This window comes from Bombina bombina, chromosome 4, assembly GCF_027579735.1.
Source record: "Bombina bombina isolate aBomBom1 chromosome 4, aBomBom1.pri, whole genome shotgun sequence".
NCBI lineage: Eukaryota > Metazoa > Chordata > Amphibia > Anura > Bombinatoridae > Bombina > Bombina bombina.
Window position 1 is genome coordinate 1,240,939,188 of NC_069502.1, and position 27,830 is coordinate 1,240,967,017.

General features: G+C 39.8%; 1 protein-coding gene across 1 annotated transcript in view; it reads left to right on the top strand.

Moving 5' to 3' along the window:
• Positions 1-3,046: 3,046 nt before the first annotated feature.
• LOC128658296 (TRPM8 channel-associated factor homolog) overlaps positions 3,047-27,830 on the top strand; it is a 261,422-nt gene continuing 236,638 nt past the window's right edge. Inside the window, exons 1-2 of the mRNA XM_053712830.1 lie at positions 3,047-3,448; positions 4,361-4,630. Coding sequence (XP_053568805.1) covers positions 3,047-3,448; positions 4,361-4,630 — 672 coding nt within the window. The remainder of the gene's footprint in view (positions 3,449-4,360; positions 4,631-27,830) is intronic.

Sequence of the window (27,830 nt, forward strand, 5' to 3'; positions counted from 1 at the left end):
CAAGCATTTTTTTCCATCTCCCGGTTCCTAAAATTTATCTCCGGTTTTCTAAAATCGATGCCATACTTGTACTCTATTGTGCAAAAGGAAGTAACCTCACCATGCATTCCAGACCGCATGTCTTATTCTTATATTTTGTTAGGGTAATCGGGCAGGCCATATAGACCTCACCCGATAGGGGGAGTAACATGTATTAAAGTGCTAAGAATAGTAATACTTAACACAACCTAGTTACCATGGCTCCCAGACCGCATGTCTTATTGTTATATTTTGTCAGGGTACTCAGGCAGGCCATTTGGAACTCCACTGGATAGGTGGAGTAACACGTATTAAAGTGCTAAGAATAGTACAACTTAACACAACCTAGTTACCATGGGTCCCAGACCGCATGTCTTGTTGTAATGCTTTGTCAGGGTAATCAGGCAGGCCGTATAGACCTCCCCCAATAGGGGGAATTACAGGGATTAAAGTGCTAAGAATAGTACTACTTAACACATCTTGATAAAGGCCCTTGGCGGCTGAAACGCGTAGAGACTGCTAACTCTGAACCTGTATAATTCCTGCCCCAGGACCCAGCATTATATCTAGCTTATATCACTAGCTAAAGGTGACACAAAGGAAGGGGACAAATGCTTTAAAAAAGAATACCGAAGGATTGCACTTTGGCACTCTGACCCGGAACTCATACTAGAAGAACACGGTCAGAAGAAAAGCTCAGTTTTTGCAACAAACAGACCAGCCGGTCTGCCAACCGGATTAAGGATTTCTGGATGTAGACATTCAAATAAGGTTACTTTAAAGCAATAGACATTGTGACGCTGCTCACTTTTACATTTTAAAGGGATCACGGTAACTCTGTGAATAGTGTCATCTGCTATCACGGGACTGATATTTGTCTGTGTTTTGTGTAGCAACTTGTAATCAATCTGTTACTATAAGTTGCATAACCATAGTGTGCACAGAGTAAACTATACACATCACGCTGATCTTAGTGATCAGTGTCATATTGTAATTACGGGAGTGATACATTTCCGCGATACATTTCTGCTATACTTTGTAACAATTTGTTTTTAACCTGTTATTATAAGGTCATTTACCATAGTGTGATCTAAGTAAATTATACTAGACACTTGGTAATGTATTGTATTTGCGCAAAATTTTAAGTGATATATTAAGATGCCGGCATCGATACTATAGATTCTATTATTTTAATTGTCAAACAGATCATTGCTAGTTGTTTTGTATAGGAATAAATATTTTTTATACACTTACCGTTTGCTTTAAGAGAGTTCATTTATAACAGGAAATTTAGAAATATAGATAACATCTCTTTCAGTATCTCCAACTCACGGATATTTAAAACAATATCTAAGTGATACATTATAGGTCTTATCCTAAAAGGTGTGAGAACCACATACTCAGGGATCATACCCCAATTATATAGATATTATTTTTAGTATATATTTCACATTTTCGAATTTTCATGACTCTGAGCTTTGCTTAGCGCTATCCCACCCTCCCCGTTTTTTACTAGTTACCATGGGTCCCAGACCGCATGTCTTGTTGTAATGCTTTGTCAGGGTAATCAGGCAGGGATTAAAGTGCTAAGAATAGTACAACTAAACACAACCTAATTATGATGGGTCCCAGACCGCATGTTTTATTATTATACTTTGTCAGGGTAATCATGCAGGCCATATAGACCTCCCCCGATATGGGGAGTAGCAGGTATTAAACTGCTAAGAACAGTACTACTTAACACAACCTAGTTACCATGGGTCCCAGACAACATGTTTTGTTGTTATACTTTGTCAGGGTAATCATGCAGGCCATATAGACCTCCCCCAATAGGGGGAGTAAAAGGGATTAAAGTGCTAAGAATAGTACTACTAAACAAAACCTAATTACCATGGGTCTTGTTGTTATACTTTCTCAGGGTAATCATGCAGGCCATATAGACCTACACAGATAGGGGGAGTAACATGGATTAAAGTGCTAAGAATAGTACTAATATAAACACAACCTAGTTACCATGGGTCCCAGACCGCATGTCTTGTTATAATTTGTCAGGGTGATCATGCAGGCCATATAGACCTCCCCCAATAGGGGGAGTTACAGGGATTAAAGTGCTAAGAATAGTACTACATAACACAACCTAGTTACCATGGCTCCCTGACCGCATGTTTTATTATTATACTTTGTCAGGGTAATTATATATCTATCAAATTGATCTATTTATCTTCTATCGATTCTATCTAGCTATCAATCTATGTATATCTATCTATCAAATCTATCTATCTCGTGGCCGGACTGATTTGAGACAGCCACTTGTGTTTCGGCCAAATTTGAAGTAGGAGGAGAGACCAATCATCTTCTTTTATCTCCCTGTTCCAAAAATGCAGGCCATATAGACCTCCTCCAATAGGGGGAGTAACAGGTAGTAAACTGCTAAGAATAATACTACTTAACACACCACGGGTCCCAGACCGCATGTCTTATTGTTATACTCTGTCAGGGAAATCATATTTCTATCAAATCTATCTATTTATCTATCAAATCTATCTAACTATCAATCGTATCTATCACATATAAATTGCATCTATTGATCGATGTAATTCATATCTATCAAATGTATATTGCATCTTTTGATCTATGTAATTCGTATCTATCAAATGTATATTGCATCGATTGATCTATGTAATTCGTATCTATCATCAAATGTATATTGCATCTATTGATCTATGTAATGTATGTATCTAACTATCAAATCTATCTAACTCGTGGTTGTGCATATGGACTGTTTGCAGTTGTTTGCGGTGCGTTACACGGGGAGTTTGGTCTGTCACTGTGAAGCGGGCGTAACCCTTACACTGAGTTCAGGATAACAAAGTGATGAGCTGCACCAGGGTACTTGTTAAAAAACTTTTATTGTAGGTCACAAAATCTTCTTTTCAGAAGCATCATTACACAACAATAATGGACATTGTGGTGTGTGTGTAGAAATCGCCCAAAGAGCTTCTTGCTGACGCAATTTGATTGATTTGGAATGGAGGCAGGCTTTGTGGATGAGAAAACAAGTGAGTTTTTGATAGTGGATTCACCGATCAAGCCTGTTTTCAATTTCCTTCCAAAAGTACATAAGTCTTTAATAGATGTGAAGGGCCGTCCCATTATCAGCGGCATAGGATCTATACTAGAGCCTATGTCACAATGGCTTGACTCCATCCTACAGCCAATGGTCTCTAAATTGCCAAGCTATTTGAGAGACACTAAGCAACTTCTGATTGAACTTGAATCAGTTGTCTGGCAAAGCCAATACAGTTGGCTATCAATAGATGTAACATCCCTGTACTCATCTATACCCCATGACAAGGGTCTGGAAGCTATTGCTTTTTTCCTGAAAAGGATGACTGAGTACAGTTCCCCATTTTGTAGTTACATCCTCAGAGTAACTGAGTTTTTGTTAACCCACAATTTCTTTATGTTTGAGGCGGACCACTATCTCCAGAGATGTGGGACAGCGATGGGGGCTAAATTTGCCCCCTCCTATGCCAACCTATTCATGGGTTGGTGGGAGCTGTCCCACATCTATGGAGAGAGTGGATCCTGGAGAGCTAAGATTATCTACTACAGGAGGTACATAGATGATCTTTTGATCATCTGGGATGGGAGTGAGACGGAAGCAGAGAACTTCCTAAAATATCTTAATAACAACACAGTGGGGATAAGGCTAACACATGAGTTTAATGTTACACAGCTCAACTATTTGGATGTAACACTAATGAGCAGGCAGCACAAAGTATACACAAAAGTGTTCAGAAAACCTATTTCAGGAAATACGCTGCTCCATGTGAGAAGTAACCACCCTAAAAGGGTTTTTCGATCAGTTACAAAGGGGCAGTTTATACGTTTAAGACGTAATTGTACAACACAAGAGGAATTTGATATACAGGCTTCAGACTTAGAGGACAGACTGTGTCAAAGAGGGTATAACAGAAAGGAAGTATCTATTGTAAGAGCAGAGATATCCAATACTATGAGGACACAATTTCTGAATCCAGAGAAACCTAAAGAAAAGGAACACTTTGAAGGTGTATCCTTTATTACAAGATACAGTAATCAATATCATAAAATCTGCAACATAATAAGAAAACATTTTCGGATGTTATCAGCTGATGATGATCTAAGTGAGATCATATCCAAGGGGTGCAGGTATGCTTTTAAAAAAGGAAAAAGTCTAGCTAACATTTTAGCTCCCACACAAATAAGTATTAAAAAACCGGATCAATCATCATGGTTAAGATTTAAAGGGGTTTTTAGATGCAGTTACACATCTTGCATAGCATGTGGATTGTTACAGAGCGGGGAAGGTTTCTCAAGCACAATAACAGGTGAACGCTTTAGGCATTTTTCATGCCTGAATTGTCGAGCAACTTATGTAGTCTACTTGCTGACCTGTGTACAGTGCGGAGTCCAATATACAGGACTCACGACTAGAGAAACAAGGGACAGAATACGCGAACATGTAACTAATATAAAAGCAGGGAAATTAACAACACCATTAGTGCAACACTTTAAAATGAAACATGACAAGAGTACAGATACAATGAGGTGGACGATTATTGAGCAGGTAACATGTAAGGCAAGGGGTGGGGACAGAGATAAACTCCTAGCCAAAAGGGAAGCCTTTTGGATACATAGACTCAAAACCAGAATCCCCACAGGTCTAAATTCGGAATTTGACATAATTAATTTTTGGGAATGAAAGGTCCTGGGTCTACAATTCAAAAGGCACGGTTAAAGAAGGGTCATTAATCATAACCAAAATCCATAGATATGTATTTCACTAATCGTATCTCACAGTTTGAGATTTGGAGTTTGGTATTTGAAGTCCCTTTCTTCCGAAAGTGAATGCTATAATCCATGTTTGGATTTTAAGAAATAATAAAAAAGTTCAAGAAAATATGCACAAAAATTATTGTATGAATAATTTTTTAACTATTTGTTTATTTGGATCAAGTCTGGCAACATCATAACTTGGAAGTTAATAAGAAATTTACAACAATAAGAAATTGAAAGTTACTAAATTTGGGAGTAGCTCTTTTCTTCTCTTTTCTTTTCTTTTCTTTTCTTTTTTGTAGTGGTTCGCTAGTTTTTAAGTCCTCATATTTAAGCAAAGGACCAAAAAGCACAGTAATAACTCATTACTATAAGTATGAAAGTTTACTGGGTAAAATAGCCGAAATAATTTGCCAAAATTACATTTTTAAGTTTAATGGCATTTATTGGTCTGTATAGCACAAGTAATTCTGATCTAAAGCAAATGAATAATTTCAATATTACTTATTTTTTGTTTATGAAAAGACAATGAATAACGATTTAAATTGGTGTATATTCATTAGGTGTGATGTTAGAGACCGCCCAGGATAATGGTTTTATCCAATCACAATTTAGCACATGGGATTTAAAGGTGAATTGGGATTATGAGCATTATGCTACGATTACGGCCGGTACAGGCTGAAACGCGTCAGCAAGAAGCTCTTTGGGCGATTTCTACACACACACCACAATGTCCATTATTGTTGTGTAATGATGCTTCTGAAAAGAAGATTTTGTGACCTACAATAAAAGTTTTTTAACAAGTACCCTGGTGCAGCTCATCACTTTGTTATCCTGAACTCTTTGAAACGGAGCCTGCACAGAGGTAGCTTGTATCCGCTGTCACTATGATTGATTCAGCCAGCGCCCACCACACGATTCTAACAGTTGATTGAACGGCTGTGAAGGAAGTATCCAGTGACGTCAGACGCCAAGTTACCGCGAGTGGAGCGGGACCCAGGAGGAGAGCGGATCACGAGCCGGAGGCAAAAAGAAAGGGGCTCTGCTGGATGCATACCCATTACCCCGGAGATTAAGCCAGCTCTCTTAGGACGGGCCAGACTCTGCAAGTAGCGGAAGGAAGAAACAACTGAGTCACTGTCTACAGCCAGGGGTGAGTCAATTTATCGAGACAACCACATCTTGGTATTACAAGTTTGGGTTTACATCACAATCACCAAATTGACTGGGCGTTTAAATAGGTGCTCACACAGACATTGACTGTTGTAACCCTTACACTACCTGATCGATACTAAATCATACCTGATGTTTTAAAGCACGTTATTCAAAAAAAATTTAGGAATGTTAGGTGATTAAGGCACTTTATGGCTTAAAACCAGACTCTGCATCAACTATGTAATTTTTCGTGGGAGTTTTGCCATGGATCCTCCTCCGGCCTGCCACAGTCCAGGTGTTAGTCCCCTTAAAACAACTTTTCCATCACTATTGTGGCCAGAAAGAGTCCTTGTGGGATTTAAAGTTCGCCTGCCTATTGAAGTCAATGGCGGTTCGCCGGTTCGCGAACAGTAGCGGAAGTTCGAGTCTGACGTTCGTGAACCGAAATTTTAAGGTTCGCGACATCACTAATTATCAATATGCTAACAGTTTACTATATAGCTTTTAATTTTAAAATGTATATTTAATACACTCACTATTTCTTGCATCAGCAGACAAATATTTCAGATATGTATGGGATTATTTAATACAATTGAATCTGAGTATGTTCATACTAAACATGAGTATACTACTTATATGGTACTTAAAAGGATATTACTACTTTCATCATGGAGCTAATTAATATTTTCTAAGTTTACAATGTCCATCTTAATATCACATACATACCTTGTGAGTGGCAGTCTGATGTAATTTCATATAGCTATATTTACATTTGATTATTATCCCATATTAATATAAATATTGCAAGTCTGTGGATAGTTGTTATGGTATAACGAGGATATCAAGGGTTAATACCTGATGAAAGATGCCCTGAATACGGGATCAGCAACACACAAACCCAGTTAATTCCCCCCAAACACGAGACCAAGTTCCATCTTGAGGGTAAAACAGAATAATGTGTTTTATTGAGGGCTATATGCCCAGTATTTATGCAAGTCTCCCACCTGGTTGACACTCCCTAGGAGACCAGATGGGGGATTGGAAGAGTATAGTACATTAGATAGAGGGTAGACGCCCTTTTACAGGATACAATAGAATTACATTACTTAACCAAATAAACAATTAAACACAAGAAAACAATGGAGTCCTTCTTGGCACCTGGCAGTCTGACTCTGGAGGTGATTAAACAATGTGAACGCTTATCACCTAAACTTAATTACAGTAAGCAATAGCTGATGCCAGGAAACCTGTCTTCAGAAAATAGTTTCTCAAAACTGAACAAAGTTAACCCTTCCAGTACTGACAGAGGGGTCTGTCACACGGCTCCCTCCTGGTGGGACACTCTGGCAGACCTGGCTTGACCCTTTGGCGGGTCAAATTGGGGATGACCGGACTAGGAGGTGATAGGAATGTCAGTTTGCTGGGACAATCCATCTGCATTCCTGTTATGAGAGAGAATTCCTGTCCGTATAAATAAGGGTTAAACTTCTTCAGTGCCCAGACCAGGGCTAAACAGTCCTTCAAGTTTTTGTTTTCAGAGACGCTTCTTTCCATTTGGAGACAAATCTCATCGGCTTCTTTACGAGTTTTTTGTACCTGCTCTTTATAGGTATCCACAATCCCTTCATACTGACATAGGGTGCCCTTGAGTTGCTGCACCTCACTATGAGCCAGTGTCAGCTTTTCCTCCAGTGTTGCTAAGTTTGTCTTTAATGTTTCATGTTCCACTCTCAAGCTGGTGTTTTCTGCGGTCTGTCGGTGCAGCTTGTCTAGCAGAGATTCCCGTTCTAAACATGCTTTTTCCTCTGCGCTCCTCTTCTCTCCCGTTAGCACTGTTACGTGATTGTTTAGCAAGACCATTTCATCCTCTTCTTGACTCTTCTCCTTCATCAGCGCATTGTAACGGGACTTCCACGTATCAATAGCGGATAGAGATTTACTGAGCTCAGCGTCCTGGGGCTCAGCAGCAGGTGGGTCGTCTCGGCGGCACGGTTCTGGGCATGGGTAGTCACAGGTTAACATCTCCGGGACCCATGGGAGCGTAGGCAGAAACAAGGGGGGCCAAGTTATTTCCAAGGAGAACATCAGCTGGTAAGTCCTTCATGACCCCCACATTCACATGTCTAGCGCCCACTCCTCAATCCAAATGTACCTGGGCAACAGGTAGGCGGAACACAGCGCCCCCTGCTACCCTCACAGTCACAGTGTCTCCGGTGTGCTGGTTCTCAGACACCAAGTTCTTTTGGAGCAAGGTCATGGTAGCACCAGTATCCCGTAGACCACTGACCTCCTTCCCATTAACTTTAACCAGTTGCCGGTGCTGTTGCCGGTTATCCTGGTGGGCAGCTTGCACAGGGTCTGCTTCATGTAGGATGCCCCAGCATTCTTCCTCCTCTATGCAGTGGGTAGCAGGCTGAGGGTTACGTGGGTTTCCGCCAGCGGGTCTTCTCCAGGACTGTGCTAGGTTCGCTGTGTTTAGGGTAATGGTATAGGTTCAGAGCAAGCGCCAAATGGGTGACCCCCTAGCTTTATACAAAAGGCCTCCTAGCTGGCCTATGGAGAACAAGAATTTGTGGTGGGTGTATAAAGCGCCTAAAAGGCTAGGCTATAAGAAACATGAAAAATATGAAAAAATAAAAAAAAATAAAAAAAATAATACAATAGGATATGGTGGTCCTAGGAACAAGAATCTATCAATGAATTTTAACAGTTTAATACATCTTAAAACAAGTAATAGTAAAATAAAAATACATAAACATAAGCATAAATTTAAGCACAAATTAATACTGACTGTATATAAAATCAGATAAAACCGGGAGATATATAAGTCCTAATTATGGATCCATAATATAAAAAAGGTGAAAATGATAATATATATTATCTTGAAAAAGGCCCATACAGGCCGAAACGCATCGATAATTGGTAAGCACTTTTCTGACATTTTTATTTTATTTTATCCTATACAATCTACACTATGTTTTGTAATCTTCTATAGGACACCCAAACATTCCACTACAAGGACACAGAAAACCACTAGGAATCCACTGAAGTTTCTTGTACACCATCTAAGTTTTCAACACAATTTTTATATACTTTTTGGATTGCTGATTTTTTCATATTTTTTTACCACACTATATTTTTTTCACCACACCAAGTTTTTCACTATCTCCCACCACCACATCAGCTGTTATTTGGATTAAGTGTGACATAGACATTTTTTGGCTTTTAGCTAACACATATTATTTTTGGCATTTGGACACACATTTTCCATTAATTTTTTCTGGACACTTCTCACTGGATATTTTTTCTGGACACTTCTCACTGGATATTTTTTCTGGACACTTCTCACTGGATATTTTTTCTGGACACTTTTCACTGGACATTACCACTGGACAATATCCATTATTTTTTATATATATATATATATATATATATATATATATATATATATATTTATTTTATATCGTTTTCAACTTTTTTATATTATGGATCCATAATTAGGACTTATATATCTCCCGGTTTTATCTGATTTTATATACAGTCTGTATTAATTTGTGCTTAAATTTATGCTTATGTTTATGTATTTTTATTTTACTATTACTTGTTTTAAGATGTATTAAACTGTTAAAATTCATTGATAGATTCTTGTTCCTAGGACCACCATATCCTATTGTATTATTTTTTTTATATTTTTTTATATTTTTTTAATTTTTTTTGCATTTTTCATGTTTCTTATACCCTAGCCTTTTAGGCGCTTTATACACCCACCACCATCGCTGTGTTTAGGGGAGACTCTGGTCTTTTGTGCCCTAGTTCTTTACATCCAAAGCACCGAATAGGTTGTGAGTAGTCCCATGAGTTGAACCGGACTGTCTGAGGATAGTTTGTGGCTGGATGCCGTGTGGTAGAGCGGTGCACCGGGGGTTGGTAACTGGTAGCTGCTGGGGGGACTGTGGGTCTGTACTCCACTCTGGCAGGGATCTTAGTGGTAGCAGTGTCCAGTTTGCAGACATCCATATACTCATCTGCCAGGCGAGCAGCTTCATGCAGGGTGGAGGGTTTACGGTCCTGAACCCACTCTCTAACTCCTGCGGATAACTTGTCAAAGCAATGTTCCAACAGGAATAGCTGCAGCACCTCTTCCCCGGATATGGCTTGGCACCCCGCCATCCAGTGAGCTGCTGTGCGGTGCACCTTACATGCCCACTCAAAGTAGGAATCTCCAGCTAGTTTAACAGTGTCTCTGAACCGTCTCCTGTATGCCTCCGGTGTAATCGCATACAAAGTTAACCCTTCCAGTACTGACAGAGGGGTCTGTCACACGGCTCCCTCCTGGTTGGACACTCCGGCAGACCCGGCTTGACCCTTTGGCGGGTCAACTTGGGGATGACCGGACTAGGAGGTGGTAGGAATGTCAGTTTGCTGGGACAATCCATCTGCATTCCCGTTATGAGAGAGAATTCCTGTCTGTATAAATAAGGGTTCAACTTCTTCAGTACCCAGACCAGGGCTAAACAGTCCTTCAAGTATTTGTTTTCAGAGATGCTTCTTTCCAGTTGGAGACAAATCTCATCGGCTTCTTTACAAGTTTTTTGTACCTGCTCTTTATAGGTATCCACAAGCCCTTCATACTGACAGCGTCAGCTTTTCCTCCAGTGTCGCTAAGTTTGTCTTTACTGTTTCATGTTCCACTCTGAAGCAGGTGTTTTCTGCGGTCTGTCGGTGCAGCTTGTCTAGCAGAGATTCCCGTTCTAAACGCGCTTTTTCCTCTGTGCTCCTCTTCTCTCCCGCTAGCACTGTTACGTGATTGTTTAACATGACCATTTCATCCTCTACTTGACTCTTCTCCTTCATCAGCGTGTTGTAACGGGACTTCCACGTATCAATAGCGGATAGAGATTTACTGAGCTCAGCGTCCTGGAGCTTAGCAGCAGGTGGGTCGGTCTCGGTGGCACGGATCTGGGCATGGGTAGTCACAGGGTTAACATCGGTGGGACCCATGGGAGCGTAGGCAGAAACAAGGGGGGCCAAGTCATTTCCAAGGAGAACATCAGCTGGTACGTACTTCATGACCCCCACATTCACATGTCTAGAGCCCACTTCCCAATCCAAATGTACCTGGGCAACAGGTAGGCAGAACACAGCACCCCCTGCTACCCTCACAGCCACAGTGTCTCCGGTGTGCTGTTTCTCAGACACCAAGTTCTTTTGGAGCAAGGTCATGGTAGCACCAGTATCGCATAGACCACTGACCTCCTTCCCATTCACTTTAACCAGTTGCCGGTGCTGTTGCCGGTTATCCCGGTGGGCAGCTTGCACGGGGTCTGCTTCATGTAGGATGCCCCAGCATTCTTCCTCCTCTATGCAGTGGGCAGCAGGCTGAGGGTTACGTGGGTTTCCGCCGGCGGGTCTCCTCCAGGACTGTGCTTGGTTCGCTGTGTTTAGGGGACACTCTGGTCTTTTGTGCCCTAGTTGCTTACATCCAAAGCACCGAATAGGCTGTGAGTAGTCCCGTGAGTTGAACCGGGCTGCCTGAGGATAGTTTGTGGCCGGAGGTGGTGTGGTAGAGCGGTGCGCCGGGGGGTTGGTAACTGGTAGCTGCTGGGGTGACTGTGGGTCAGTACTCCACTCTTGGATTGAGTCTAGAGCCCAAGAGAAGGGATCAAGACTGGAAATAGTGCAACTGTTTGTGCGTGTTGTAACTGGTCTTGGTGGCTGTTTAACTTATATGTTAATTTTTTTGAAAAAAGGCAAAAGAAAAAACTGTATCTTAAGAGAGGCCTTATTTTGGCCTTGTTGGTAATATATTAAATCTAAATTCCAGTTCAAGTTTGTGTGTCCTTTACATTTATTATATCACTGGCGTGTAGCACAATTGTCAAAATACCATGGGGGTCAGTGTATGATTACTTAAATACAATATGCTTAATAAAGTTTGTAGTTAGCATTGGCTTGATATCATATAGCACTCGTACTGTTTGGAATGCTGTGAGCTGAAATAGCGTAATATGAGTCTTGTAGTGATTCTCAAACAGTGTCTATTAGAGTTAGGTGTCGGCTTGTCTAGTAACTTAGAAGAAATATCTTATTTTGCCCATTGTGAAACACTCCAATCCACCCCTAGCGTATGATACAAAATATAAACAAGCACCTATATATATATAAAAAAGTGGGACCCCTCAGAGGTGTCCCTTATATCAGTATAACTAGGTTGCCAAATTGACCATTAGCCAATATTTACAATCCAGTTCCTATGTGTTTTTAAAGCACACACATACACATATTGATTTTACAATCATTGTTGAATAAAAGTTATGTTTTAAGTAAATCCTTTTTGAATAGAAACTTTTTGGTCCTGAATGTGAGTTTATTATTACTATTCACTCAAATCAGGGACGGGAGTGCTGCCTAAGTGCACTATTTCCAGTCTTGATCCCTTCTCTTGGGCTCTAGACTCAATCCAAAAGTTGTTCCTGTGCACAAGCACCCCAGCTCACCACAAGCTACACTATTAAGATTGATATACACACAGACTTGAACGTGTGTACAGATATATGCATATGCATAGATAAATATATACGTACATAAACACATATCAATCTAATCTAATTTGAGCAACCCTGTATTAACATTATTGTAGTGCTAGTGCCATTCTTTCTTTTTCTCAACACAGTACTCCACTCTGGCAGGGATCTTAGTGGTAGCAGTGTCCAGTTTGCGGGCATCCGTATACTCATCTGCGAGGCGAGCAGCTTCATGCAGGGTGGAGGGTTTACGGTCCCGAACCCACTCTCTAACTCCTGCGGATAACTTGTCAAAGCAATGTTCCAACAGGAATAGCTGCAGCACCTCTTCCCCAGATACGGCTTGGCACCCCGCCATCCAGTGAGCTGCTGTGTGGTGCACCTTACATGCCCACTCAACGTAGGAATCTCCAGCTAGTTTAACAGTGTCTCTGAACTGTCTCCTGTATGCCTCCGGTGTAATTGCATACCTGGAGAGCAGAGCCTCTTTTACAGCATTATAATCCCCGACTTCCTCATCTGGAATGGCCCGAAAAGCCTAGCTGGCCCGGCCGGATAATTTTCCGGATAATATCGTGACCCAGTCCTCTGTGGGTACCTTGTGTAGGGCACATTGCCTCTCAAAATCCGCAAGGTACCCATCAATCTCTCCTTCTGTTTCCAGGAAGTTTTTAAAAGCTGCAAAATTTACTTTTCTCTTTTCCACTGGGGTTGCTGTGACTTGGGCTGCTGCAGCACCGCTTTGGCGAAGTAGGTTGGCCTCCACAGCTGCTATGACCCGGTCAATAATTTCGGCAGACGGGTTGGGGCCATAATGTGCCAGTCTTATTTTAACCGCCTGGTAAAATCTTGCTTCTTTGGGTGTTCTGTCTGATATGCTGGGCTCATTGGTTCCTTCGGGCCCTGGTACTCCGTCCATCTCGGTCAGTATTGTAATAATCTCCCTCTTCCTGAGGTTACTGGCTTGTCGGTCCCGTTGTTCTAGCACGTCTTTAAGGGTGGCTCTTTTTAGCCTTTCATACGGTATTCCCATTAGGTCTGGATGTGTAGTTGCTCTTCTGGGAGATGAGGACCATCCCGTCGATTGCCACCAATTGTTATGGTATAACCCGGTTATCAAGGGTTAATACCTGATGAAAGATGCCCTGAATACGAGATCAACAACACACGAAGCAAGTTAATTCCCCCCAAACACGAGACCAAGCTCCATCTTGATTGTAAAACATAATAATGTGTTTTATTGAGGGCTATATGCCCAGTATTTATGCAGGTCTTCCACCTGGTTGACACTCCCTAGGAGACCAGATGGGGGATTGGAAAAGTATAGTACATTAGATAGAGGGAAGACGCCCTTTTACAGGATACAATAGAATTACATTACTTAACCAAATAAACAATTAAACACAAGAAAACAATGGAGTCCTTCTTGGCACCTGGCAGTCTGACTCTGGAGGTGATTAAACAATTTGAACGCTTATCACCTAAACTTAATTACAGTAAACAATAGCTGATGCCAGGAAACCTGTCTTCAGAAAATAGTTTCTCAAAACTGAACAAAGTTAACCCTTCCAGTGCTGACAGAGGGGTCTGTCACAATATTATTTTAATATTTAGTGTATACGCTATATGACATGATTCCAGGCACACATTATATAGGCATTCATATATTAGTATCTACTAGTCATATCTGAAACCTAGTGGGGATCCAATAGAGCGTTTTGGTGCACTTATTTTAATAGCCAGACACTTTCTGAACAGAACTATGCTCTCTGTATAATAACTGCTAGTACTAAATAAGTTATACCGGTTGAGTGGTCTGGGTTGTGCCAGACTTAGCTTTTATTTAATCCGATTTCACTAGCAACCTAGTTTCAATAATCAAAATGTCTGGGTTGTGCTGGATATAGCATTTACCCAGCACAATACCGTCAATGTTTATTTTTGCTAATGGTTCTGGGTTGTGCCAGACTTAGCACTTATTGCCATAATTATTGTTTGCGACGAATGAAAGGCACAGTTTAGGTGATACTGGATTGGGCTAATTTTTCTTTGATGTGCACAGGCAATGCTTCATAAAACAGATTCACAAATTCTGAGCTTTCAAATATGGGGTAGTCTCCAGCCATACTGTACACACTTTTTAGTGTAGAAAGGAATTCTATAGGGCATTGATTGGCGCAACATTTCAACCCGGATACGGCTATTTTAGCTTTGTTTCACTCCAGGAATGAATATTCATATCCTTAAGTGAAGCAAAGAACTTGTATGTTTATCCTCAAATACCCAGGGCAGAAATGTAATTTTCAACTGCTTACTATTAACATTCATTATGGATAAAGCATTTTCATAGGACTCTAAGTGGTCAATTATAGAATTGGTTCCTTTGTTGGAAAATATAGGTACTGCACCACTTAAGAAAATAATTATTTTAGGGATGTCATATACCTTATTAAATGTATCTTGGATATCAAGGGTTAATACCAGATGAAAGATGCCCTGAATACGGGATCAGCAACACACAAACCCAGTAAATTCCCCCCAAACACGAGACCAAGCTCCATCTTGAGGGTAAACAGAATAATGTGTTTTATTGAGGGCTATATGCCCAGTATTTATGCAGGTCTCCCACCTGGTTGACACTCCCTAGGAGACCAGATGGGGGATTGGAAGAGTATAGTACATTAGATAAAGGGAAGACGCCCTTTTACAGGATACAATAGAATTACATTTCTTAACCAAATAAACAATTAAACACAAGAAAACAATGGAGTCCTTCTTGGCACCTGGCAGTCTGATATCTGGAGGTGATTAAACAAGGTGAACACTTATCACCTAAACTTAATTACAGTAAACAATAGCTGATGCCAGGAAACCTGTCTTCAGAAAATAGTTTCTCAAAACTGAACAAAATTAACCCTTCCAGTACTGACAGAGGGGTCTGTCACACGGCACCCTCCTGGTGGGACACTCCAACAGACCTGGCTTGACCATTTACCCTTATCTTTTAGTAGCTTTATTGCACTATGTTTCTTATCATTTTATAGGTTCAAGATGATACCACTGAAGTTCTAACACACACCTCAAGAAGAGGACCCACACTTAGGAATCCTATTACCACACTTGTTTGGATATATTTTGGATATATTTTGAGTTACAACAGACTTTTTAACAACATTTGTATTTGGAGTTATCACAACCTTTTTGGGAACACTATTTTTAAGGATATATTTGACATTCACTAAGGCATATTTTTGGTATACATCCCACTCATTTTTATTTTTATTTTTAGAATTATTTTTCACTTTTACACAGTTGTGATATCACAAGTTGTATTTTTTACTATTTTTTTTCATTTTTTGGAGGCAATTAATCTATTTTTTCACATTTTTTCACATTTTTTCATTTTTTCATATCTTTGAGTGGTTCACTAAGTTTGAACACACCAGCATTGGGACATTTTAAAAGTCGATATACCATAGGATCACACGACTATTCCTCAGATTTTTAAGACTTTATTTCTATTTTTATAAACCCCCCCTTTTTATGTGCACATAATGGTACCATAGATCTTGTTTTCAAGATCCTGTTTATAAAATTTTGTTTTTAAAGGACTTTTTACTACTGTCATTTATGTATTTTATGTATATACACATTGTCAAGGATTTTTAAACATATATGTCATATTAAATGTTATTAGCAAAACATAATAAATGTTTTTAGCAAAGCATATAGGAGCGTTTGATCCATTATAAATTCCTTTTTCCATACATTGTAATATTCATGCACTTAGACCTATCGGCTATTTGTATTACTATCATATACACCACTTATAGGTATAACAACTAATCGTGGACACCATCTTTAGCCACAAACCCTTCTTCTAGGGCTTTGTAGCGCTGTACTCACCAAGCACTTTTAACCTATTGACCATTTGGCAGGTCAACTTGGGGATGACCGGACTAGGAGGTGGTAGGAATGTCAGTTTGCAGGGACAATCCATCTGCATTCCCGTTATGAGAGAGAATTCCTGTCTGTATAAATAAGGGTTCAACTTCTTCAGTACCCAGACCAGGGCTAAACAGTCCTTCAAGTTTTTGTTTTCAGAGATGCTTCTTTCCAGTTGGAGACAAATCTCATCGGCTTCTTTACGAGTTTTTTGTACCTGCTCTTTATAGGTATCCACAAGCCCTTCATACTGACAGCGTCAGCTTTTCCTCAAGTGTCGCTAAGTTTGTCTTTACTGTTTCATGTTCCACTCTGAAGCAGGTGTTTTCTGCGGTCTGTCGGTGCAGCTTGTCTAGCAGAGATTCCCGTTCTAAATGCGCTTTTTCCTCTGTGCTCCTCTTCTCTCCCGCTAGCACTGTTACGTGATTGTTTAACGTGACCATTTCATCATCTACTTGACTCTTCTCTTTCATCAGCGCGTTGTAATGGGACTTCCACGTATCAATAGCGGATAGAGATTTACTGAGCTCAGCGTCCTGGAGCTTAGCAGCAGGTGGGTCGGTCTCGTTGGCACGGATCTGGGCATGGGTAGTCACAGGGTTAACATCGGTGGGACCCATGGGAGCGTAGGCAGAAACAAGGGGGGCCAAGTCATTTCCAAGGAGAACATCAGCTGGTACGTACTTCATGACCCCCACATTCACATGCCTAGAGCCCACTCCTCAATCCAAATGTACCCGGGCAACAGGTAGGCAGAACACAGCGCCCCCTGCTACCCTCACAGCCACAGTGTCTCCAGTGTGCTGTTTCTCAGACACCAAGTTCTTTTGGAGCAAGGTCATGGTAGCACCAGTATCCCGTAGACCACTGACCTCCTTCCCATTCACTTTAACCAGTTGCCGGTTATCCCGGTGGGCAGCTTGCACGGGGTCTGCTTCATGTAGGATGCCCCAGCATTCTTCCTCCTCTACGCAGTGGGCAGCAGGCTGAGGGTTACGTGGGTTTCTGCCGGCGGGTCTCCTGCAGGACTGTGCTTGGTTCGCTGTGTTTAGGGAACACTCTGGTCTTTTGTGCCCTAGTTGCTTACATCCAAAGCACCGAATATGCTGTGAGTAGTCCCGTGAGTTGAAACGGGCTGTCTAAGGATAGTTTGTGGCTGGAGGCGGTGTGGTAGAGCGGTGCGCCGGGGGTTGGTAACTGGTAGCTGCTGCGGTGACTGTGGGTCGGTACTCCACTCTGGCAGGGATCTTAGTGGTAGCAGTGTCCAGTTTGCGGGCATCCGTATGCTCATCAGCCAGGTGAGCAGCTTCATGGAGTGTGGAGGGTTTACGGTCCCAAACCCACTCTCTAACTCCTGCGGATAACTTGTCGAAGCAATGTTCCAACAGGAATAGCTGCAGCACCTCTTCCCCAGATACGGCTTTGCACCCCGCCATCCAGTGAGCTGCTGTGTGGTGCACCTTACATGCCCACTCAACGTAGGAATATCCAGCTAGTTTAACAGTGTCTCTGAACTGTCTTCTGTATGCCTCCAGTGTAATTGCATACCTGGAGAGCAGAGCCTCTTTTACAGCATTATAATCCCAGACTTCCTCATCTGGAATGGCCCGAAAAGCCTAGCTGGCCCGGCCAGATAATTTTCCGGATAATATCGTGACCCAGTCCTCTGTGGGTACCTTGTGTAGGGCACATTGCCTCTCAAAATCCGCAAGGTACCCATCAATCTCTCCTTCTTTTTCCAGGAAGTTTTTAATAGCTGCAAAATGTACTTTTCTCTTTTCCACTGGGGTTGCTGTGACTTGGGCTGCTGCAGCACCACTTTGGCGAAGTAGGTTGGCCTCCACGGCTGCTATGACCCGGTCGATAATTTCGGCAGATGGGTTGGGGCCATAATGTGCCAGTCTTATTTTAACCGCCCGGTCAAAGCTTGCTTCTTCGGGGGTTCTGTCTGATATGCTGGGCTCATTGGTTCCTTCGGGCCCTGGTACTCCGTCCATCTCAGTCAGTATTGTAATAATCTCCCTCTTCCTGAGGTTACTGGCCTGTCGGCCCCATTGTTCTAGCAGGTCTTTAAGGGTGGCTCTTTTCAGCCTTTCATACGGTATTCCCATTAGGTCCGGATGTGTAGTTGCTCTTCTGGGCAATGAGGACCATCCCGTCGCTTGCCACCAATTGTTATGGTATAACCCGGATATCAAGGGTTAATACCAGATAAAAGATGCCCTGAATACGGGATCAGCAGCACATGAACCCAGTTAATTCCCCCCAAACACGAGACCAAGCTCCATCTTGAGGGTAAAACAGAATGTGTTTTATTGAGGGCTATATGCCCAGTATTTATGCAGGTCTCCCATCTGGTTGACACTCCCTAGGAGACCAGATGGGGGATTGGAAGAGTATAGTACATTAGATAGAGGGAAGACGCCCTTTTACAGGATACAATAGAATTACATTACTTAACCAAATAAACAATTAAACACAAGAAAACAATGGAGTCCTTCTTGGCACCTGGCAGTCTGATATCTGGAGGTGATTAAACAAGGTGAACGCTTATCACCTAAACTTAATTACAGTAAACAATAGCTGATGCCAGGAAACCTGTCTTCAGAAAATTGTTTCTCAAAACTGAACAAAGTTAAACCTTCCAGTACTGACAGAGGGGTCTGTCACAATATGGGTTTTAACAGCCAACCCGTTTAACTGTTATACCACTTTTAGTTCATTAGGGGGCAGCAGACATAGAAATGCAATTTCATTATCAATACTGCTAACTGTTTACTATATATCTTTTAATTTTTAAATGTATATTTAATATATATATTTAATATAATCACTTTTCTTGCATCAGCAGACAAATATGTCCAATATGTATGGGATTAGTAAATACTATTTAATCAGAGTATTTTCATACTAACTATCGGCTAGATTTGGAGTTTTGTCGGTAACGACCCGAAAAGCTAACGCCGGCTTTTTTCTGGCCGCACCATAAGAATAACTCTGGTATTGAGAGTCCACATAAAGGCTGCGTTAGGCTCCGAAAAAGGAGCGTAGAGCATATTTAACGCAGCTTCAATTCTCGATACCAGAGTTGCTTACGCAAGCGGCCAGCCTCAAAAACGTGCTCGTGCACGATTCCCCCATAGAAAACAATGGGGCTGTTTGAGCTGAAAAAAAACCTAACACCTGCAAAAAAGCCGCGTTCAGCTCCTAACGCAGCCCCATTGTTTGCTATGCGGAAACACTTCCTACGTCTGCACCTAACACTCTGACATGTACCCTGAGTCTAAACACCCCTAACTTTACACTTATTAACCCCTAATCTGCCGCCCCCGCTATCGCTGACCCCTGCATATTATTATTAACCCCTAATCTGCCGCTCCGTAAACTGCCGCTACTTACATTATCCCTATGTACCCCTAATCTGCTGCCCTAACATCGCCGACCCCTATATTATATTTATTAACCCCTAATCTGCCCCCCACAACGTCGCCTCCACCTGCCTACACTTATTAACCCCTAATCTGCCTAGCGGACCTGAGCGCTACTATGATAAAGTTATTAACCCCTAATCCGCCTCACTAACCCTATAATAAATAGTATTAACCCCTAATCTGCCCTCCCTAACATCACCGACACCTAACTTCAATTATTAACCCCTAATCTGCCGACTGGAGCTCACCGCTATTCTAATAAATGTATTAACCCCTAAAGCTAAGTTTAACCCTAACACTAACACCCCCCTAAGTTAAATATAATTTACATCTAACGAAATTAATTATTTCTTATTAAATAAATTATTCCTATTTAAAGCTAAATACTTACCTGTAAAATAAATCCTAATATAGCTACAATATAAATTATAATTATATTATAGCTATTTTAGGATTAATATTTATTTTACAGGCAACTTTGTAATTATTTTAACCATGTACAATAGCTATTAAATAGTTAAGAGCTATTTAATAGTTACCTAGTTAAAATAATTACAAAAATTAAATGTAAAATAAATCCTAACCTAAGTTACAATTAAACCTAACACTATACTATCATTAAATTAATTAAATAAAATACCTACAATTACACCTAACACTACACTATCAATAAATAAATTAAATAATACAATTCCTACAAATAACTACAATGAAATAAACTAACTAAAGTACAAAAAATAAAAAAGAACTAAGTTACAAAAAATAAAAAAATATTTACAAACATAAGAAAAATATTACAACAATTTTAAACTAATTACACCTACTCTAAGCCCCCTAATAAAATAACAAAGACCCCCAAAATAAAAAATGCCCTACCCTATTCTTAAATACTAAAGTTCAAAGCTCTTTTACCTTACCAGCCCTGAACAGGGCCCTTTGCGGGGCATGCCCCAAGAAGTTCAGCTCTTTTGCCTGTAAAAAAAACATACAATACCCCCCCAACATTACAACCCACCACCCACATACCACTAATCTAACCCAAACCCCCCTTAAATAAACCTAACACTAAGCCCCTGAAGATCATCCTACCTTGTCTTCACCTCACCAGGTATCACCGATCCGTCCTGGCTCCAAAATCTTCATCCAACCCAAGCGGGGGCTGGCGTACATCATCCGGTGGCTGAAGAGGTCCAGAAGAGGCTCCAAAGTCTTCATCCTATCCGGGAAGAAGAGGCGATCCGGACCAGCAACCATCTTGATCCAAGCAGCATCTTCTATCTTCATCCGATGACGACTGGCTCCATCCTGAAGACCTCCAACGCGGACTCATCTTCTTCCGGCGACGTCCAACTGAAGAATGACGGTTCCTTTAAGGGACGTCATCCAAGATGGCGTCCCTCGAATTCCGATTGGCTGATAGGATTCTATCAGCCAATCGGAATTAAGGTAGGAATATTCTGATTGTCTGATGGAATCAGCCAATCATAATCAAGTTCAATCCGATTGGCTGATCCAATCAGCCAATCAGATTGAGCTCGCATTCTATTGGCTGTTCCGGATCGGATCTGTTTCTGATTGGAACAGCCAATAGAATGCAAGCTCAATCTGATTGGCTGATTGGATCAGCCAATCGAATTGAACTTGATTCTGATTGGCTGATTCCATCAGCCAATCAGAATATTCCTACCTTAATTCCGATTGGCTGATAGAATCCTATCATCCAATCGGAATTCGAGGGACGCCATCTTGGATGACGTCCCTTAAAGGAACCATCATTCTTCAGTTGGACGTCGCCGGAAGAAGATGGGTCCGCGGTGGAGGTCTTCAGGATGGAGCCGGTCGTCATCGGATGAAGATAGAAGATGCCGCTTGGATCAAGATGGTTGCCGGTCCGGATCGCCTCTTCTTCCTGGATAGGATTAAGACTTTGGAGCCTCTTCTGGACCTCTTCAGCCACCGGATGATGGATCGCCAGCCCCCGCTTGGGTTGGATGAAGATTTTGGAGCCAGGACGGATCGGTGATACCTGGTGAGGTGAAGACAAGGTAGGATGATCTTCAGGGGCTTAGTGTTAGGTTTATTTAAGGGGGGTTTGGGTTAGATTAGGGGTATGTGGGTGGTGGGTTGTAATGTTGGGGGGGGTATTGTATGTTTTTTTTTACAGGCAAAAGAGCTGAACTTCTTGGGGCATGCCCCGCAAAGGGCCCTGTTCAGGGCTGGTAAGGTAAAAGAGCTTTGAACTTTAGTAATTTAGAATAGGGTAGGGCATTTTTTTATTTTGGGGGGCTTTGTTATTTTATTAGGGGGCTTAGAGTAGATGTAATTAGTTTAAAATTGTTGTAATATTTTTCTTATGTTTGTAAATATTTTTTTATTTTTTGTAACTTAGTTCTTTTTTATTTTTTGTACTTTAGTTAGTTTATTTCATTGTAGTTATTTGTAGATATTGTATTTAATTAATGTATTGATAGTGTAGTGTTAGGTTTAATTGTAGGTAATTATAGGTATTTTATTTAATTAATTTAATGATAGTATAGTGTTAGGTTTAATTGTAACTTAGGTTAGGATTTATTTTACAGGTAATTTTGTAATTATTTTAACTAGGTAGCTATTAAATAGTTCTTAACTATTTAATAGCTATTGTACCTGGTTAAAATAATTACAAAGTTGCCTGTAAAATAAATATTAATCCTAAAATAGCTACAATGTAATTATAATTTATATTGTAGCTATATTAGGATTTATTTTACAGGTAAATATTTAGCTTTAAATAGGAATAATTTATTTAATAAGAGTTAATTAATTTCGTTAGATTAAAATTATATTTAACTTAAGGGGGTGTTAGTGTTAGGGTTAGACTTAGCTTTAGGGGTTAATACATTTATTAGAATAGCGGTGAGCTCCGGTCGGCAAATTAGGGGTTAATAATTGAAGTTAGGTGTCGGCGATGTTAGGGAGGGCAGATTAGGGGTTAATACTATTTATAATAGGGTTAGTGAGGCGGATTAGGGGTTAATAAGTGTAGGCAGGTGGAGGCGACGTTGAGGGGGGCAGATTAGGGGTTAATAAATATAATATAGGTGTCGGCGGTGTTAGGGGCAGCAGATTAGGGGTACATAAGGATAACGTAGGTGGCGGCGCTTTGCGGTCAGCAGATTAGGGGTTAATAAGTGTAGGTAGCTGGCGGCGACGTTGTGGGGGGCAGATTAGGGGTTAATAAATATAATATAGGGGTCGGCGGTGTTAGGGGCAGCAGATTAGGGGTACATAAGGATAACGTAGGTGGCGGTCGGCAGATTAGGGGTTAAAAAAATGTAATCGAGTGGCGGCGATGTGGGGGGACATCGGTTTAGGGGTACATAGGTAGTTTATGGGTGTTAGTGTACTTTAGAGTACAGTAGTTAAGAGCTTTATGAACCGGCGTTAGCCCAGAAAGCTCTTAACTACTGACTTTTTTCTGCGGCTGGAGTTTTGTCGTTAGATTTCTAACGCTCACTTCAGCCACGACTCTAAATACCGGAGTTAGAAAAATCCCATTGAAAAGATAGGATACGCAATTGACGTAAGGGGATCTGCGGTATGGAAAAGTCACGGCTGAAAAGTGTGCGTTAGACCCTATTTTGAGTGACTCCAAATACCGGAGGTAGCCTAAAACCAGCGTTAGGAGCCTCTAACGCTGGTTTTCACGGCTACCGCCCAACTCTAAATCTAGCCGTATGAGTTTACTACTTATATGGTACTTAAACGGATATTAATAATTTCAGCATGGATCTAATTAATATTTTATCAGTTTACAATTTAAATCTTAATATCACATACATACCTTGTGAGTGGCAGTCTGATGTAATTTCATATAGCTATATTTACATTCGATTATTATCCCATATTAATATAAATATTGCATATCTGTAGATATTATTTTAATATTTAGTGTATACGCTATATGATATGATTCAGGGCACACATTATATAGGCATTCATATATTAGTATCTACTAGTTATATCTGAAACCTAATTTGTGTATCAGATGACTGGAAAACAAAAGTATGTTATTCATTTTGAAATAAATTGGACATTTTAAATTGACCATATAGCTACTTACTCAATTTAGCAGATACTTTTCTACTATGTTACTGTTAGGCATTTCTCTCAGAACCACAAATATACATTTATACAATGCTGAGGTACACCATAACTGAAAATTTGACATAAGTTGTACTTTAAAATCTCAATTTTGATGCTTTCAACTTCCCCATATCACCAAGGGCATTTGGAGCTTCAACGTCTGGGGTTTGTGTATTTGGAACTCAGTGTGTGCCAATTTGCACTGAGATAATAGATATTTAAATTGTTGGTCATCCTGGAAAGGTATCTTAAATTGTAGACCTCTCGGCTGCTTATCCACAGGGGTTCCTGTGATCTAAGTAATGAATTTATTAGGCTAAATTAATTTAGAGATTTCAATCTGGATAGACTATACAACAATAATTCTTTAGAAATTACCTCTCTTCTGAGACCATGATCAAAGTCTCTTTAGATGTGACATTATCTCTTATAGTTGTTTGTTCTTTAAAAGTCCTGTCTAGTGAAACTCTGAACAGCAGGAGGTTTGAGTAAACATACTTTCATGTGTACTGGGGACATGCCAGGCATGTAATGTGTCTCTGACACAGAAAGGGGGGGTCGACATCATCCAATTCAGTGTTGTCAACAATGTTGTATCATGCAGCAATAACATTGATATCAATAGCTTGCTATATGAATGACATAATCAATACGATATCTGTGCACATAGCTTCCAATTATATCTTACCTTTTTATGACAGCATAGTACTGTGTATGCATTCTGCCTCTGCATAGTGCTGTTTATGTATTGTGCCTCTGTATTGCGCCGTGTATGTATTGTGCCTCTGTATAGCGCCGTGTATGTATTGTGCCTCTGTATAGTGCTGTGTATGTATTGTGTCTCTGTATAGTGCTGTGTATCTATTGTGTCTCTGTATAGTGCTGTGTATGTATTGTGTCTCTGTATAGCGCCGTGTATGTATTGTGCCTCTGTATAGTGCTGTATATGTATTGTGTCTCTGTATAGTACTGTGTATGTATTGTGTCTCTGTATAGCGCCGTGTATGTATTGTGCCTCTGTATTGCGCTGTGTATGTATTGTGTCTCTGTATAGCGCCTTGTATGTATTGTGTCTCTGTATAGCGCCGTGTATGTATTGTGCCTCTGTATTGCGCTGTGTATGTATTGTGTCTCTGTATAGCGCCGTGTATGTATTATGTCTCTGTATAGCGATGTGTATGTATTGTGCCTCTGTATTGCGCCGTGTATGTATTGTGTCTCTGTATAGCGCCGTGTATGTATTGTGTCTCTGTATAGCGCCGTGTATGTATTGTGCCTCTGTATTGCACCGTGTATGTGTTGTGTCTCTGTATAGCACTGTGTATGTGTTGTGTCACAGGAAGCAGATCAGACACATATGGTATAGAGCAGGGGTTAAGGAGAGTTATTGAAAAACCATGCACTAGATAAGATCAAAGCTACACATAAAAAACAGGCAATCCCTAAGCCTGAAAAGACAATCAGAGGAAAATAGTAAGGATATATGTGAGCGCCTATAAGTGTAAAAAACACAAATGGCAATAGATCTTTTTATAATGGCTTCTTTAGTATAATCTGTTTTAATTTTTTTTTATTTTTTGGGTAAATGTAGTAAAAAATAATATTAAGGTTAGAAGGTCCAAAAGTTTAGTGATAAGAATAATAAAAAATGAGTAATATATAATTGTTTATTGATAAAAATTAATTGTTAACTCATAAAAGATTGGACTTTAGAAAAAAGAAGAATAACACACACAGACAATGCTAAAATAATAAATCTCCCTATTGGTACCAATATAATAGCTAATCTAGTGGGGAAAATAATATCAAAAATGTAAAAAGACTCTTAAAATATAATCCTGTTTATAAAAATAATAACAATCAGTAGTAAGTTTAAATAATAACAGTCTATCTTTAGACATATATTTCTAATGTTCTTCAAGAGTAATCCTCTCCTGTTGGTATTATCTCTTAAGTCTGTGCACAATTTTTTTTATAATTACCACAGTATGTCCTCAGGCAAAGTGAACTATATCCTCCAGTTATCCATTTGAGTTACCTTGCAAGCACCTTTTAAACAGACTGTTTCCAAGAACAGGCACTCCTATTCAAAGCAGTTTGAAATCCGAACCAGATTGTAAACAAAATCCGCTGCCGATACTCCTCTGTTTGCAGGAGACGCCAAACAATCCTGTGTTGGTTCCTTGGACACGCCCACAAGTGCGGGAAATGACATCAGCGGTTTAGTTCCTGATGTCCTTAGCAGCATTAGTGTATCATCAGTGTATCATCCGTGTATTGGCAACGCGTTTCAGGTCAAGCCATACTGGATGATACTGTTATGGTCCTTTTATACATCTAGCGTCATTGCTAGATTTGTCTATTGTTAATTAAAGCCTTGCATATAAATTGTATCTCATCTTATTAGTGCTGACTACAGAGTGTCCATATTTTTTAGAGGTCTTCACATAATAGACAGGAGTATTTTATATTGTTTGTGTAGAAACAGCTTTGTACGTAAAACATTTTGTTTCATTATGTAATCAAAAGAAAGAAAAGAGTAAAAACAATAGGATTGGAATTTAAAGAGGTGAAATATTTTTTCAGTTGAATTAATAATTAATAAAATTCCCAAATCAAGAATTTTTTGGTTTAAAATGAATAAATATAAGTGTATTTATATCTCATATTTGTTCTAATAGACATGTTTTAAAAAATATTAAAAACATATTACTATTCAATATGGACCTGAAACCAATTATAAACCATATTTGTAATTGTTTCTCTTTTTAAATATTTAGTCATTATTTCACCTACCTATAGATATTTCTTAGGGAAATATCTATTTAAAATGTAATGTGTTATTAAAGGGTATAGGTATAAGGCATTTGAAACATCTTAAATATATATTCATAAAACATTTTATTAATTTAAAAAACATTTAATTAATTTAAAAAACAATTTAATGTTATAAAACTAGTATAAACCATTGTAAAAAACTAAAAACATTTTTTTGTATAATTATTTAAAAAAGCTCCCTAGTTCAATTTCTAAATTAAGACCCTGTGGATGTAGTGTATCTAGATTAAAAATCCATTTACTCTCTAACTGCAATAGTTTATTATGTGTGTGTCCCCCTCTTGTTTGTTTGGGCAATTTGGCTATCCCCATATATTGAAAACATTTTAGATTACCTCAATTACATTGTTTAAAATGTTTAGGGACTGGTAGGTCCTTATTCCTTTCTTTATCCATATTTTCGATTGATAGGATATGTTCTCTAATTCTTTCCCGTAGGGGTCTTTCCGACTCTCCTACATATTGTAGGCCACATTTGCATTGGATTACATACATCGTATTACTATCTGTACATCTTATACAATCTTGAATTTTAAATTCCCTTTTATTTATGTTGGAACTGACTGTTTTGCTCTTCTGTGAGTGTCTACAGGATTTGCAGATAAAGCAAGGAAAAAACCTTTTATTTCATTTCCTTTTAAGTCTCTGTCATTATTTCGTTTTGTCTTTGTGGTAGTGGGGGCTAGACTATTTTTCAGGTTATTCGCTCTTCTATAGACAAATTGGGGTCTGTCATTAATTAGAGGTCCTAATATTTTATCTTGCTTTAACACATGCCAGTGTTTCTTCATATTTTTTTCTGTTATTTTATGATTGGCATTATATTCTGTGACAAAAGGTACTTTAATTGTGCTGATTTGATCAGCATTTGATTCTTTTTGTTTCTTTATTAGTAGAGACCTTCTATCTATTTTTCAACATCTTGTCTTATCTCTTCTACAAAATTATCTTTGTACCCTCTTTCAATAAATTT